Source organism: Athene noctua, chromosome 3, assembly GCF_965140245.1.
Source record: "Athene noctua chromosome 3, bAthNoc1.hap1.1, whole genome shotgun sequence".
Taxonomy (NCBI): Eukaryota; Metazoa; Chordata; class Aves; order Strigiformes; family Strigidae; genus Athene; species Athene noctua.
Genome location: NC_134039.1, coordinates 11,447,599 through 11,463,008, shown reverse-complemented (window position 1 = coordinate 11,463,008; position 15,410 = coordinate 11,447,599). Strand labels below are relative to the sequence as shown.

General features: G+C 37.0%; 1 protein-coding gene across 2 annotated transcripts in view; it reads left to right on the top strand.

Annotated features, from left to right (window-relative positions):
• Window positions 1-500: 500 nt before the first annotated feature.
• The window catches only part of PARPBP (PARP1 binding protein), a 53,440-nt gene continuing 38,530 nt past the window's right edge, over window positions 501-15,410 (top strand). For both annotated transcript variants that reach the window (XM_074901257.1, XM_074901256.1), the window contains exons 1-4: window positions 501-650; window positions 9,005-9,235; window positions 10,953-11,063; window positions 12,567-12,737. In XM_074901257.1, the coding sequence (XP_074757358.1) occupies window positions 501-650; window positions 9,005-9,235; window positions 10,953-11,063; window positions 12,567-12,737 (663 nt within the window). The remainder of the gene's footprint in view (window positions 651-9,004; window positions 9,236-10,952; window positions 11,064-12,566; window positions 12,738-15,410) is intronic.

Below are 15,410 nucleotides of genomic sequence, written 5' to 3'. Positions count from 1 at the left end.
AAAAAAAAAAACAAAACACCAAAGCACCGTATAGGTAACAAAAGCATTTGGAGATGGTTTTGTTAGTAAGTCTTAGAAATAGTAATTTTTTTGTTCCCAGGTTTAAAACATTCTCATAGACACTGGTCTAAATGTATAGTGAGTGCGGGTAGTACAGAAGATATTTCAGCATTCAGGCTGTCTGCTTTCAGAGACAAGTCTGTCATATTTGTGGTAATATTTATTCTTTTATGTTGGCATAATGTACAAAGAAAGTAAGGGGTCTTCATGAAGAGATGTCATACAAAAGCGCTTTGAAGTCCTCGTCATAGTTGTTCTATTAGTGAGGTGACTCTCGCTAGACTTTTGGTTTAGTGGGCAGTTTACTGTAGGAACACAATCTGCAAGAAGATACAACAGGATTTGCACACATTATTGGAAGGAGAAGATGTGCATAGGCCTCTTGCATAGTTATATTCATTTTTATTTCTCTTATTTATTTTTATCTTCTGCTCTAGACAATGATTGACTTCCAACAAAAAATTTTAAACTCTGTCAAGTGTTTCAGAAGACAATGGCCTTTATTTTCAAACTCTGAAAGGACTACTCTGTGTGGAGCAGACTGCATGCTGATGGCATTACAACTGTCAATGGCTGAAGTCAATAAACAGGTTGGCATTCTTTCGGTATGTTCTTAGTACACCTCAACCTTGGTTCACTTACTGGATCTTTTGCTTAGGAACCTACTTGAAACAACTATTTTGGTCACTTCACTGTTAGTTTTAACTGAGGGTCAGATGCAGCAAGGCACTAAAATTAATATGATTAAGCACACTGAATCAAGGCTTCGAAAAAGAGCTGCGAGACAGGTGGGAGAATGGAAGTGTTTTAATTGTATATCTGACTTATACACTGATATTTAATATTGAAGTGTATTTTTCTTAATCATACTTCTGCTTATTTCTATCAAATATTTCTTCTATGCTGTAGATCAGGATGGAGAACTATGGCATTTGGGATGCATCCTTTTTCTGAGTGCTCCGAAAATGCTTTGGAAACATTTGAGAGGAAGATGAGTATAAAACTGACTTGGCATAGGTTGCACGAGTTGTGCTTGCAGCAGTCCATTCTTGGCTGCTGTTTCTCCTGAGGCTCATCAGATGAAGACCTACACCTAGTATCAAATATATGGCCTTCTTTGCATGTGTACAAGAAGCATCTGTACAGTCAGTAGGAGATGTAACCCTTAAGTGACTCTGTAAGAAGCACTGTGGCTTATCACAGCTGGAAGGCTGGGTATTGGCAATCATTTGAAACATAACAAAAACTGTTGCAAGGTACAGTCAGGCCTTTGCATGTGTCTCACCTAGTAAGACCAATTGCATAGCCACTTCGATAATCTAAAGATATCTTTTTAGGTCAATAAGCTTAATTATTGATGAAAACAAATTACCATTGATGGAAGACTTACCCAAATGTTGCATAGCAAATTAAACACGTAGTACAAATCTTTATTTTTTAAAAAAAACGAAACAAACCCAAACCAACAAAAACCCACAAACAGAAAATCTGCTTCAGTTTGTGCATTCCTTGTTACAATGTATCATTTTAAAGATTACCACTTGTACTGGAAAATCTTATATCTTGGAAAAAGTATTTCTAGAACCACTCTTTAACCTAGCTGAATTCACCACCAGAAAAAGCTTTGTAGTATAAAACGCGCAGAATTGGGGGTATCTCTTCTCTAAACGTTAAATATAAAACCTGACAATTTATCCTCACTGTAACAAATGTTACAACAGAAATATCAGAATGCCAAGATTCTACTTTTCTACTTCATAGAATTTAATATATTTCAGCCAGGATCCCAGTGTCCTCACAATACCTATGTAGGTAAAACTCAAAAATTATTGTGATCAAAATGGGCTCTCAGAACTGATAGAGGATAGTAATGCAAAACTACCTGTGGAGGCAATCACTGTTTGTTGTGATACTCAAGGGGAGAACTACAAACATTTTTCCAAAGCCAGCTCTGGGAGCTAAAATGTGTTATTCTGTTGGATGCCAAAAATTACAGACATGATAAAGATGATATTTTTCTGGTTCATTGCTACTTCTTTCCTAACAGCTGACAATAAGCTTTTTCCTTCTCCTAGAGGTAACTTGTTTATTCCACTTTCTCCTTTTTTCTTCTCCAGCAAAGATTCTTTCCCTCTAAAAGTATATTTTATTTGAAAGGTGATCTAAAGTTAAAGCAATTATTTTCAACTGATTTAATTTTGAAATACACTGCTTTTGCTTCATATCTCAAGAAAGACCAAGTGCTGAAAACCTAATTCGTTTTTTCTGATTATAGTAGTTGATCTAATAAGACAAATTAGCAGCATGTATAAACCTTGTCATGCATATGTGGATTAAAACTATTTTAGCATTTGTGTGTGCTGCCTCCGAAGTTCAATTTCCTCAGCTCGATATCCATTTTTGTGTTTATAGTGTTAGAGTAAAATATGACTGGTTTATTTTGTTCAGCACTGAAACTTCAAACTAAGATGCAGAGATTGCAGTTGTAGGCATGTCTCTTGTGAGTTCTCTGATTTAAGTACATCAACTTCGTATTGTTAACATAACACCTGTAGAAGTCTATAATGATAAAGTCAGTTACTGCAAGAAAAATAACTACTAACAGGTTATTGAATGGCTGGATTGAAAAAAAAAAAAACAAAACCCAAACCTACCACAAACGACAAAACCCTCTTCTCTTTCTTTAGGAGTCTGGACAATTTTAATGGATTTGGTGGTTTAACTGTTATCTGTATCTGCAGTAGAAATGAAAAATAATGAAGATCTTTGGAGACCTCTAGAAAAGTTTGAGTCTTATAATTTATCAGTCTTAAATTTCACCTAGAATAAGAATAGCAAACAGCGTGATAAACATTGATCAAATAACAGGGATGAAAGGAAAAAAAAAATCTACACTTTGACTTCCTCTGAAAATACTTTGTGTTGTAGCACAGTTGTAGCTATATGGCATAAAGACAAGTGGCATATGGTCTGTGGTGAAAGTTAATACCTTTTACCTGGACTGATTAGTATAGATCTAAAATCTAGGTAACCTTTCAAGAAGAACCTTTCTTAAGGTTTGAAATAGAAATAAAAATTGTCAAGTTGAAGTTCAGTCGATGGTAATTGCTTTAAGTTGACTGTATTTGCATATGTGGATCAGGAGGGGTAGAAGATAGGTTATTAGGACAAATAATTACTTGTAGTTTTCAGACCATGACTATTTTAGCTAGTACTGGGGGAAACTGAGACATCATATAAAACAGTTGTTTTTTCCCGAGTCTGTGAACTTAAATTCTCAGACTTGTCTTAAATGTTTTCTAAAACTCTTCTAGTACTAGGACTGTGAGACTGAAGGAATAAGTACTTCATTGTTGATTTTAGGAATATATTTTCTCCTTAGAAATTTTTGTTTGTCTCTTTCTGATTCTGGATTAAATCAGTTTTGGTGTGTGGCTTGGTTCTACCATGTGCTTCCCTGAGTGCATTTTTGAAATGCTGGGGTTTCAACCCCAAGCCCCAAATTAAGGTTGACATATGGGTGACTCCCACAGCCCTTCACAAAGGGGGGGTGAGTTTGCCTTTAGGCTTCCCCCCAGGGTGCTCTGGCCTGGCAGACAGAGCCATTGGGTAAATGACCCCAGGTGTCTGCATTGAGTAACCCAAGGTCAGGTGTCCCACTTGGGGATAAAAGCTGGGACCACTTGCAGGAGGGGCAGTGTCTGTGTGTGAGGTGGATGCCCTGTGCAGAGTTTCTTGTTGGGGAAGGACCTCCTGCCTCCCTGGGACTGGGCTCCAGTCAGGTCTGGCTTTTGTAAATGTGGGCTGTGTAGAGATTCAGTGTGTGGCTTCCTTGGTCTTATGTATTTAGCTTGTTGACTCGGTTGTTTCCCATCCCTTCTATGGGAGACTGCATTTCACCATTTATTCTACCCTATTTGTTGGTCGTGTGGTGTCATTGTTGGGGTCAGTGGGATTGATGTTGATTATACATAATCTGATTGACTTGTTTGTATGCTCAGTGCTCACCCATGTACTGACCCTTTTGTATCAAATACAATTTGGTTATTGGTTCATCTTTATGCTGGCTGTGTCCTTTATGCTAGGCCTAATAATTGGCAAAAGAATTTTGTACACTATGTGAAGAATATTATGTTTTGTTCATTATCCTGTATTTCTTAAAATGTTTTCCCAAATTATCTTGTTCCCATGTTGGCAAATAAATAAAAATACAAAGTTGTTTTACAGCATTACTCCATTAAATTGTTGTATCTGTCTCCCTTTTGGTAATGAGAGACTCCTACCAACTTTGTAGCAATTTTATATGATACGTTGCTTATGACATATTGTAATGATGCTACCAAGAGGCATTATCTTGGCTGTTCTTCAATATAATTAGTTTTTCACATAATCACAGAATGGTTGAGGTTGGAAGAGACCTCTGGAGTTCATCTTGTCCAATCCCTCTCCTCAAGCAGGGCCACTATGTCCAGATAGCTTTGAAATGTTGCCAAGGATGGAGACTCCATAAACTCTCTGAACAGCCTGTGCCATTGCTCAATCACCCTCACAGTAAAAAAAGTTTTCTGATGTTCAGAGGGAACCTACTGTGTTTCTTTTGGGTAGTGCCCATTGCCTCTGGTCCTGCCATCGGGAACCTTAAAAACTCTTGCTACTTTGACCTTGAGGCATCTTTCCTAGTCTCAACTAATTACCCATGCAGGGTATACTGGCTTTTCTTTAAGCTTGGGATATTGGCCTGTAACTGTCTTTGCTTCTGGCAGATTGCAGTATAACAACCAGCAGATGCTTATGTCTGTACACTTGTGCTTATATGAACCAGTTTCTAAATCTGTGCACGGCACTATCAACGTTCACTGGAATGGGAAACATTAAAAATGCTACTTTGTATTACTAAAATGTGTTTTACATACCACAGTTTTGGAACTTTTCTCTTGTATGAGAGCATATGCAAGCAACAAAGTCTGAGTAAGACCACAGGTGACAAGACTGCAGAATCATACAACTCGAAGGCAATGCCACAGATAACATTACTGTGGTCTAGGAGTATGCCTGAAAATAATAGAACTAGAGGCAACACCTGAGTGGTGGTTTAGCACAGCAGTCTTGAACACACGTATTCCAAAAATGGTTAGTGGCCATTTGTTTGGGAAAGGCAGGTGAGAAATGGTATTTCTGAAATACGTATCACTTCTTTAAAACAATTTTTTGTCAAAATAGAAGCTGCTTTGCTATGTAGTTAGCCCTAGAAAGCTTGCAATACATGCAAAATACTAAAAAATGATGTCTTCAGACATGAAATGTTGCTACTGGATTTCAGGTATTCTAAAATAAGAGTCCAAGGAAGTTTAACATACTGCACTACTAAGAAGTGAAGATGCTTTATGATACTTCATTATTTCTATGCCTGTGAAACACAATACTTGCAATGTCTAACATGGAATGAAAGAACTTCTTTAAGGTATTAGCCAGTTGGCATATGCTTACTTCAAAACACCACATTATTTTTAAAATTAATTTTAAATCCAGAGACTCTTGACAAATTTACTGTACAAGAAATAGAATACACCATCACAGTGAGCACCTGATCATGAAGGCTAATATCTGGAGTGCAATTTTATTTTGATTTAAAATATTATTCAGCACTAATATAAACTATATAATCTCCACAGGTCCTTAGTTTGGTGAGGAAAAGTTTTGATTTATTAGATACCGTATTGAAATGGTACTATCACTTGTTACTCCTGGAGGATTTTGTTTCAAAACAAAGTGGGAAACTAACATTTTTATTCTCCAACCTACTGCTGTTTTGATCGTTTAAATTGGGTTATAATATAATTACATTTAGTTTTTTGAGGAGCTGAAATGGAAAACAAGTGCTTTTCAGAAAACATGCCATTTTAATATTCTGGTAATCTGTGGAATAGCATGCAAGTTCATAGTGCTGAATTATCATAACCCATGCACAAATTAGAAGGCAAAAAAGCACTTAAAGTAATATTCATGAGTACTCTCTTATTTTCACATCTAGTTCTTTGTCTAGGCAATATCAAAGTTGTTGACTTTCAGGACTTTGGAATCGTATATTTAACCCGATCTATCCAGAAAGATGTGCTAAGTGTGCTAGAACCTAAGGAGGGATCTTTTGGTCTGGAACAACTTAAATTATTAAGATTGATCCTGGTTTTGTATTTAGTTTTGTATTCAATTGCTAATGGTGTTTGTAGGTAATTGTTTTATCCGGATTAAAGTTGCTGAATGTGAAAACGTCATGAAATAAAATAACTTCTGTCTAGCGCAAAGGTTATCTGCTGTTACTGACATAGCAAAGCAAGGCTTGTCACTCAGTCACAGGGCATTTATATCATGTTACATAGTGAAGTACATGACTGTATAATATTGCACTTATTTTGCTGCCATATACTGTGGAATGCTTTAGATACTGGTAGTATGAACTGTGTTTCTTTGGTGAAAGCTGGAAAATTTGCTATGATTTTCACTTGTTTAGCATGTATTCTGAGGTCTAACTCAAATAGAAGGATCTCAGCTGTAAAAGTTTAACATCATGAAATGGGGACTGGTATGTAGATCAAAGAGGAGGCTAAATGAGGAGTCTAGGTGTGAAAGAGGAGGGGATAAGAGCAAATAGTAAGGAAATCACAGATTTCAGGAAAAGGGGAAGTGGTGGTGAGGAAGTTGGCACTGGGAGGGTCTGCAATAGGCATGGCTAGGAGATAACAGACATTGTGATGGACATTGGATAAAACACCAAGATATGGAAGCAAGGTGAAACCTGGCACAGAATATAATGAAGTATGGGTGTGTAGGGAGATTATCAACTCCTAGCTAGAATTTGGGAAGGCAGAGGACAGTACAGGAGTTAAAGTCCAGGGTTAGTGGTCAAGAGATGAAAAACAGGTTAACAATTAGTGAATAAAGGACCATATTCTAAATTACAGAGGCCTGTAATCCTGCATCCCAAACCCTATGTTTTGCCTCGGTTAGCTTTAGCTAATTGGTATCATAATTCTTTGCTACTATGTATTTTCACTTATGTAAGTAGCATCTTATTGCAATTCTTTCTTTGTGTGATAACTTGGTTTACAGGGATTGAAAATGATTTTCTGGTTTCCTCAGCGTTGGGAGTCGTTAACCACTGACATCTCCTTTATTGGAAGGTACAAGAGACAGGCTCAGATTTCTTGCAGTTCCTTGTACCCCCACACTGAAGTGGAAAACTTAATTAAAATGTTTGATGCTCCGTGAGCTGATTCCCCTCCCCCCGCCAACTGTGAATCACTTGGTTTAAAAAACAGTTCTTTACTGAAAGTGACAATGCCAGGGATTAAACAAATAGGATTGTGTATTGTACCTAATTATTTCTTTCTTGGAGTGCAGCTCTCTCCTCTAGTGTCTCACCAATACAGCCGGATGGTAGCTGGCTTGCATCCCACTTCCTTCAGTAATGCATTATTCAGTTTGTGACTCAGACAACAGGGCTTTGTCACTTACTTGGCTTGTTTTTAAATTTCTGTGAATTCCAGCTCCACTATCTGTTCCTATCTGCTGTGACACTTTCAACTTTTTGTTTGCCATTTGTGCCCTAATGCCATACTTGTGACCTTCAACTGTGCCAGGTTTGCTAACAACTTTGGTTCTTTAGTTATTTCTGCTTCATAAATGTGATTGTATGTAGTTCATGATGCTAAATGTAGTCTCTCTCAGTCTCTTCTATTCTTCCATGTAAAAATAACTTTTTAAGAAAAGTTCATTCCCTTTTTTCATTTTAGTTTAGAACTGCACAATAAAATTGCAAGCTTATTGCTTTACAATTAAGTGTTCACTTTTCTAAAAAGTGCTTAGACATGATTACTTAATATACCCCTACATATAACTCTAGTAATAGCAGATTTCCCCTCTTTCATGTAAATCCTTTGAAAGAAATACAATAAACTAATGTGTAAATTAAACATTATTTTAATAATTCCTGTTGATACATTTTCTGCTTCTGCCCACCAAAGGTCAACAGAGCACTCAAGAGTTGGAAAGAAGAAAGTGACTTCTAACTGATACAAACCTCTTAACTTGCTTTGTGATAAATCTGAATTTTCATTTTTGCTTAGATTAGGAAGAGGTTCTTCGGCTGCTAATAAAATACTGTTAGTTATTTTGCTACTCATGTATTTGTTGTCTCTTACCCGCTTGATCTGCTCTTTTAAATTAACTCTCTGTTAATATCTATTCATTCTGCTAATTTTCTGATAAACTGTAATTCTTTTATCCTTTTTGGAGGTTGAGGAGAAGGCAAAGGGGCACATGGAATGTAATATAATAATTTTGACAGGGAGAGTGGGCTGGAAGCTGGATGTAAGATTGTAGCCTATACGGTATAGTTAGTGTTAGTTATGGTACTAGTAATGGATAGATTTGCATTGCTTTAATGCAATTAAATTTGTTAGCTCTATCTAGCAACACTGTCAAAGTTACGCTAAACTACAACTGTACTAACACAGGAAAAAAGTGCTTTTTTTTGGACATGGCATTACTGCTTGAAGCAAGGTAATAGACCTGCATTTATTTCCTTTGGGAATTAAATTTTCAGCTTGCCATGCTGAAAATTATTTCTGCAAATAAATAACTTCATGTAAGCAATAGTCCTGCAAAAACCAGTATGTGTTTTCTTATGAGTAAAGTTCAATATATATACACCTGGTATTTTAAAGAACAGGAACGAATACTGCATATAACAAAACTCAACTGTAAAAAGAAAAGCACCACAACAACTTCAACTGTAAGTAAGACTTTGTTTATTATAAACTTAAATATTTAGATCATAATAGCTTTTTTAAAAAGATACATATATATGCAGCTAGTTTGAAAGTTATTTTTAAAGCTATGTATGCTGAATACAAAACAATATTTTTGCTTTTCTCTGTTTTATTAGCACCATGGAGATTTCACAGTATCACTTAGTGATGTGTTGGAAACTTGGAAATATTTGTTACATGACAAACTGGGATTATCATATGAAAACATGAAAGCACCTGCAAATTATGCTGACCTAAAAAAAGCCTATCATGCCTTCTTAACAAGAAGCAATATGTTAGATCTAATAGACATATGTCAGAAATGCTATGGTCTTGGACTTGTATCTGACGATGAGAACATAGCCCCAGTAAGTATTTTGTTTGATCTCTGATACTATTTTCACATATTTTTTATTCCAGTTGTGGATTTATGACACTTCTAAATATACACAGGAGCTCTGAATTATTCACAAGCTACTTTGTTTCTCTATTGGGGAAGCAGATGAGTTTAAATTACTAAATCTTTTAAACAGATCTTGAATTTACTCAAAAATTCTTTTTCTGTTGTCCTGCTGAATGAGTGGGTCCCACAGCTCTTCTATCAGTCTGCCAGAAATGGAACTGAAAAGTGAACTGCAGAGATTTGATAAAACTGAAACAAAGCTTAGTGATTAACATGAGTCATGGAGTTTTGGTTGTATGTTGGTATGCAGTCAAAATACTTTTAAAGGTTATAATTTTAAAAACACCATCCTTCTAAAAGCAAAAACTTCCCTATGCTACATGTAGTTCTGTGTTAGATTTTTCCAGAAACCAGAAGAGGTTCCACTTCAGCCATTCAACAGCTCTGTTGAAGTTTACTGCAGCTCAGGTGTTCTTATGACACAGGATGTGAAGCACTGCTCTAGGCTAGATAATTTCTAGTGTGTATTGCACTCTTAATCTCTATTAATCTTTATCCAATAACAGGATAAAAATATATGTAAGTAGCAATTAAGATAAGTATGAAACATAAGTATTCCACATGATTTTATTTGATTCTGTGCTCTCTAGAGCATGGAAATATCAAGACAAAAGATTTTGAAACTGAAAAAAGTAATGAAAGTTGGATTTAGATGCACATACTTCCAGCTTGTAATGAAAATTAGAAAGGAGTTAATTGTCTGCTTTTACTGCCCACTCTCAGCGTTGCAGACTTTTAAACAAACTACTGTATTTTTTCATCTTATGAATTTGATGTATGTTTAATTAGCTGGTCATTTTAATATGAGGGAAGCTAAAGCAGTAACTGAATGTTAACTGAACTGAAGTATATTATGAACATACCATGAATTACTAGTTACTGCATGATTAAAACTGTTTACCTTCCAACCCTAGTAACAACAAAAAGCTTTCTCTGTGAAAAAGTGCTCAAATACTGGAACAGGTGGCTCAGAGAGGATGTGGAGTCTCGTATTTGGAGATATTAAAAACATGGCTCAGCATGTCACTGAGCAACCTGGTCATACTGGTCCTGCTTTAACCATGGGTTTGTACTAGATGATCCGTATAGGTCTCTTTTAACCCAAATTATTGTATGATTCTGTGACACATATGCTTGTAACCATCTTGCCTACTTCCTTAAAGGTTCAGAGACCCTACATTCAAACACTCGTGTGATTACTAGGCACAAGAGATTATAAGGAGAACTGAAGTCCAGAAAGGGCATGGAAACTGCAATTTTTACAAGTTTTTGTTTCTTATTGTTTTCATGAGGAAGATCGAGAACTTGGGTGGGTTAATAGGCTCTTCCTAAACATGGTATAACATATTAAATGTTCTCCAAAACATAAGAGGCTGCTTTTAGTGCAGGTGAAACACATAGCTTTTGGAGATATCTTTTCTAATTTAATTTGGATTTTACACCTCATTTCTCTACTGAAACAGTTGTACTTTTATATACTGAAACCAAAAGTAGGTTGTAAGGGCTGAGTTAACCTCAAAACACTAGCAAATTGGCAGAGACATAGTTTCAACAGGTTTTAATACTACTTTTGCTTTCCAGTCATCTTCATATTTAAGTTTATTCTAATCTTTTTATTAAAGGTACAACTGTTGGAATTTATTTCTGGCATAGTAAATGTACAAGAAAATAATGGTTCTATTCTTTCTACTCCTTCTACACCAGTCAACAGACAGGGCCAGGAGAATATGAAGGTAAAAGTTATTTCTCTCTTTTCTGATGTTCTGTATATATTGGAAAGATGAAATATGACATAGTTTCCTTTTCCAGTTATTGGAATTAAAATGTTACTGGTTTAAAAAACCAGGATGTGTATTCAAATTCTGTATCACTTGAGTATATTGTAGGGGTGTGTGTGTGATGCTAAGTGCAGAAATTTATATTCTGGAAGACAGTCCTTTTATGTCAGGAACTTGATATAGACTTAATCAGCCTTGAAACACTAGGGAATAAATTTTTCTACAAGTACACTGTCACTCAAACATTGTCTTGACTAAGAGTTAAATGATTTTCCCAGTGCTGCAAAGTGAAATGGTAGATGAAGTAAACTTCTTTGATTTCATTTTGTTAGCTTGTACTACATTACATACGGAAGAAATCTGGATAGCCACCATAGTGGTAGCTGTAGCAAAGTAAACAAGGTTTGTCTGTCCCAGTCAAGGACTTGAGGACTTTCTGAGAATACTGGATTCTTTCCTTTTACCCTTTCAACCCCCAAACCAGGAATCTCAGAATACTCTGTAACAATGGTTGAAATGCTGGACCCTTTGCAATTTCCAGACTTGCTTTTTTTATAAGTGGCAATTTGAATTCAATATTTGGGTACAACTCAACATATTTCTGAACAAGAAAATATTTTCTCAACTAAGGTTCTCCCAGAGATAACACTTCCGCCACTAACATAACGGTCTTCTTGCTGCTCTGATAGTAAAAAAATTACTTGCTCTTTTTTTCCTCCTCTTAAATCTGTATTTTCACATACATGTTTGTTTTCTTACTGCCTACATTTTTGTCCTATGCATCCCGTTGAATAAGAAGAAATTCCATAGGAAGTATAGGTTTACTCTTTACCATTCCTTTTGTTAATGGCCTTTTTTTGGTCTTTGCTTGTGACAAAAATGTAAATTCTTCAGTTCTGGGACTGTAGTTTGTACAGGGTTCAGAATACTGTAATATAAGCAATTACAATGTTATGTTTTGGCTGTGTGGGTGGAGATGGGTCACAATTTATGTCCAAGCTCAATCAGTGGAGTTTCTGTGATTGAAATCCCCTGGGAATCAAGGGAAAAATTACTTAAACTGACACAGAGCTGGCGAGTTGCTTACCTATTTGAAGTTAATGACAAACCCTTATGTGGTTTTGTAGTGCTAGTATTTTGCTTTGAGATAGAAAAGGAATATCTGTGAAGAGGCTTTGAAGTAGAAAATGATAGCCAATTTTAGTAGCTTGAGATCCAGCCCTCAAATATTTTGTGAATAATAAAGTACTGTAGGTGTAATTTTAACATATTAATGGTGCTTCCTTTTGTGAATACTTCTAGAATCCCCATACATAAAGTAGCATTTTGAAATTATGCAAGGTGAAATTCTTACTTTTCAAAAATAATATCAGTGCATATCTAATTAGCTTTTTTTTAAAAAAAAGAAACCTGATTTAGCAGTGGGATAACCAATTTGTCTGATGCTTTTTTATATAGGTGACAATCCTGGCGAAGAAGTGTGTGTGTTCATATTTAAGGCTGTTGGTGAATTCTAAGGATGATCTGGCACTGGCTCATATTCTAAATGTTCCTGACAGAGGACTTGGTAGAGAAGCCTTCACTAACCTAAAACATGCTTCACAGAAGGGAGGAATGTCCATTTTCCTGGTATGTGTGTCAAATGAAACTTGCTGTAGTTCAGAGACAATGAAATAGATCTATAAGCAGAAAATGTTGCTTTAATTTCATATGCAAGACTGATATTTTCAAGCCAACTCAAATACCACCATAAACATGATTTCTCGATTAAGGACACAACAGAGATTCTATGTGAAGAAATGGGTACCTAGCTTGGTCATGGGATCTAAAGATGGGCAGAAAAATAATTGTATGCATGTATACCTCTAGAGCTCTAAAATGTGATATTGTAAAAACAGGCATTGAGACTGTTCATCCCAAACAGTGACTGAAATCCTGAAAGTTTACTATCTTAGATGAGAATATAAGATAGGATTTTTATTATTGCTTTTAAAATTTGGAAATCTTGGTAAATAATGTGAAGTGAGGTCATGAGTATGCATATTAAAGAAAAAAGACAAAGAAAGAAAAGATGACATTAGACTAGATGTTGTTGCTTTCTAAATACCTCTAAAAGCAATTGTGATGGGTTGACCCTGGCTGGATGCCAGATGCCCACCAAAGCTGCTCTATCACTCTCTCCTCAGCTGGATGGGCGAGGGAAAATATAAGGGAAAGCCCGTGGGTCAAGATAAGGACAGGGAGGATATTCAGCAATTATTGTCATGGGCAAAACAGACTCAACTTGGGGAAATTAGTTTAATTTATTACCAATCAAATCATAGTAGAGTAATGAGTAGTAAAACCCAAAGCTTAAAACACCTTCCACCCACCCCTTCCTTCTTCCCAGGCTTAACTTTAGAGAACTGATTTTCTCTACCTCCTACCCCCAGCAGTGCAGGGAGATGGGGAATGGGGGTCATGATCAGTTCATCACACATTGTATCTGCTTCTCCTTCCTCCTGAGAGGAAGGACTCCTCACACTCTTCCCCTGCTCCAGTGTGGGGTCCTTCCCATGGGAGACAGTTCTCACTAAAATTCTCCAGTGATCCTTCCCACGGGCTGCAGCTCTTCATGAACTCCTCCATTGTGGGTCCCTTCCACAGGGTCACAAGTCCCACCAGCAAACCTGCTCCAGCATGGGCTCTTCTCTCCATGGGGCCACGGGTCCCGCCAGGAGCCTGCTCCAGCACGGGCTTCCCACAGGGTCACTGCCTCCTTTGGGCATCCACTGCTCTGGTGGGGTCCCCCACGGGCTGCAGGTGTGCATCTGCTCCACCGTTCACCTCCATGGGTGCAGGGCACAGCTGCCTTACCACGATCTGTACCACGGGCTGCAAGGGAATCTCTACTCCAGCACCTGGACCGCCTCCTCCCCCTCCTTCTTCACTGACCTGGGTGTCTGCGGAGTTGTTTCTCTCACTACTCTCTTCTCTGGCTGCTGTTGTGAAATTTCCTCCCCACTCCCCACCCCCTTCTTAAGTATATTATCACAGAGGCACTACCACCACTGCTGATGGGCTTGGGCTTGGCCTTGGCCAGCGGTGGGTCCACCTTGGAGCCACCCCTGTAGCCCCCTGGCTACCGAAACCTTGCCACACACACCCAATACAGCAATGAGCTTGGTTAAATAAATACCACGAAGCTGTATTAACATTAACAAAACCAAGCCTCTAACAATGCATCACAATACATTTCAGTTATAAAGTGCTGTAAGTATTTTGGTTTAATAGCAAAACAACATTTCTCTGTGCATTTGTTAAACTTGAGACATCTGGAACCTAAAGTAGTTCTGTGTACAAATCGATTTTCTTACAGCAGAGGCCAAAATTTGAAAGGCCAGGTTTTTCATCTTTGACTCAGAATTTGGGGAGGGTTACGCTTTCCAGTTATTTGCAGCTTGATCAGTTTTGAAATACTCTTCAAGATATGATTGGTATGGGACATTCCTGCTCATTTTATTCGCAAAGGCATACAGGTAGAAAAAAACCCCTCTAGACAGTGGTATACTCTTTCTTCAATGCTCTTGTATAGGAATATAAAAATCTACAGCATCAGTGTGCAGTACTCACAAAGGTTTGTTGCTAGAGAATTTAGTTTGGTATGTGAGGTGCATTTATACTTAGTTATAGTCAGCACAGAGCCATCTCCAAAATAGTTGGAATAAGATGAGTAAGAATTCTTTCTCCAAATAACCACTGTAGTCCCTCATATTCAAAATAATCAAATTTTGCATGCACAGTGGTCTCAGTGCAGGCAACAGCAGACCAAAAAACCCCAGTATGGGTATGTAACAGTCAGTGAAGCAGCTGTATTCTCAGATTTTTATGGTTGAATAAATATGGAAAATTTGTGAAATCTCACTTCCAGGATTAATTATTTTAGCTTCTAATGCTCTGTTACCTTTGTATAAAAAAGTATGTGTTTGGACTGGATTTATTACCTCTTCCTCACAGTTGCCAGAGGGGAAACTTCTCTACCGTGTAAAGAAGTCTTCTTTTCTGGCATCTGTGTCTTGTAGAAATCTTGCAAAGCCAGAATATTTTCCATTGGGAAGGCAAGGTCCTATGAACTGTACTTGATCCACAGGAAATCTTTAGCACAGAGGCAGGAATACTGGCAGGTTTACTTTCTTTTTGCTAGAGTAATTCCAGTCGTATTCTTTCCAGTCCTAAGAGCTTTATTGATTTAACTGTATCATCTGAAATTAAAATTTATATGTAGAATTAATATTACTGAATCTGTGTCAAGCATATTGTTCT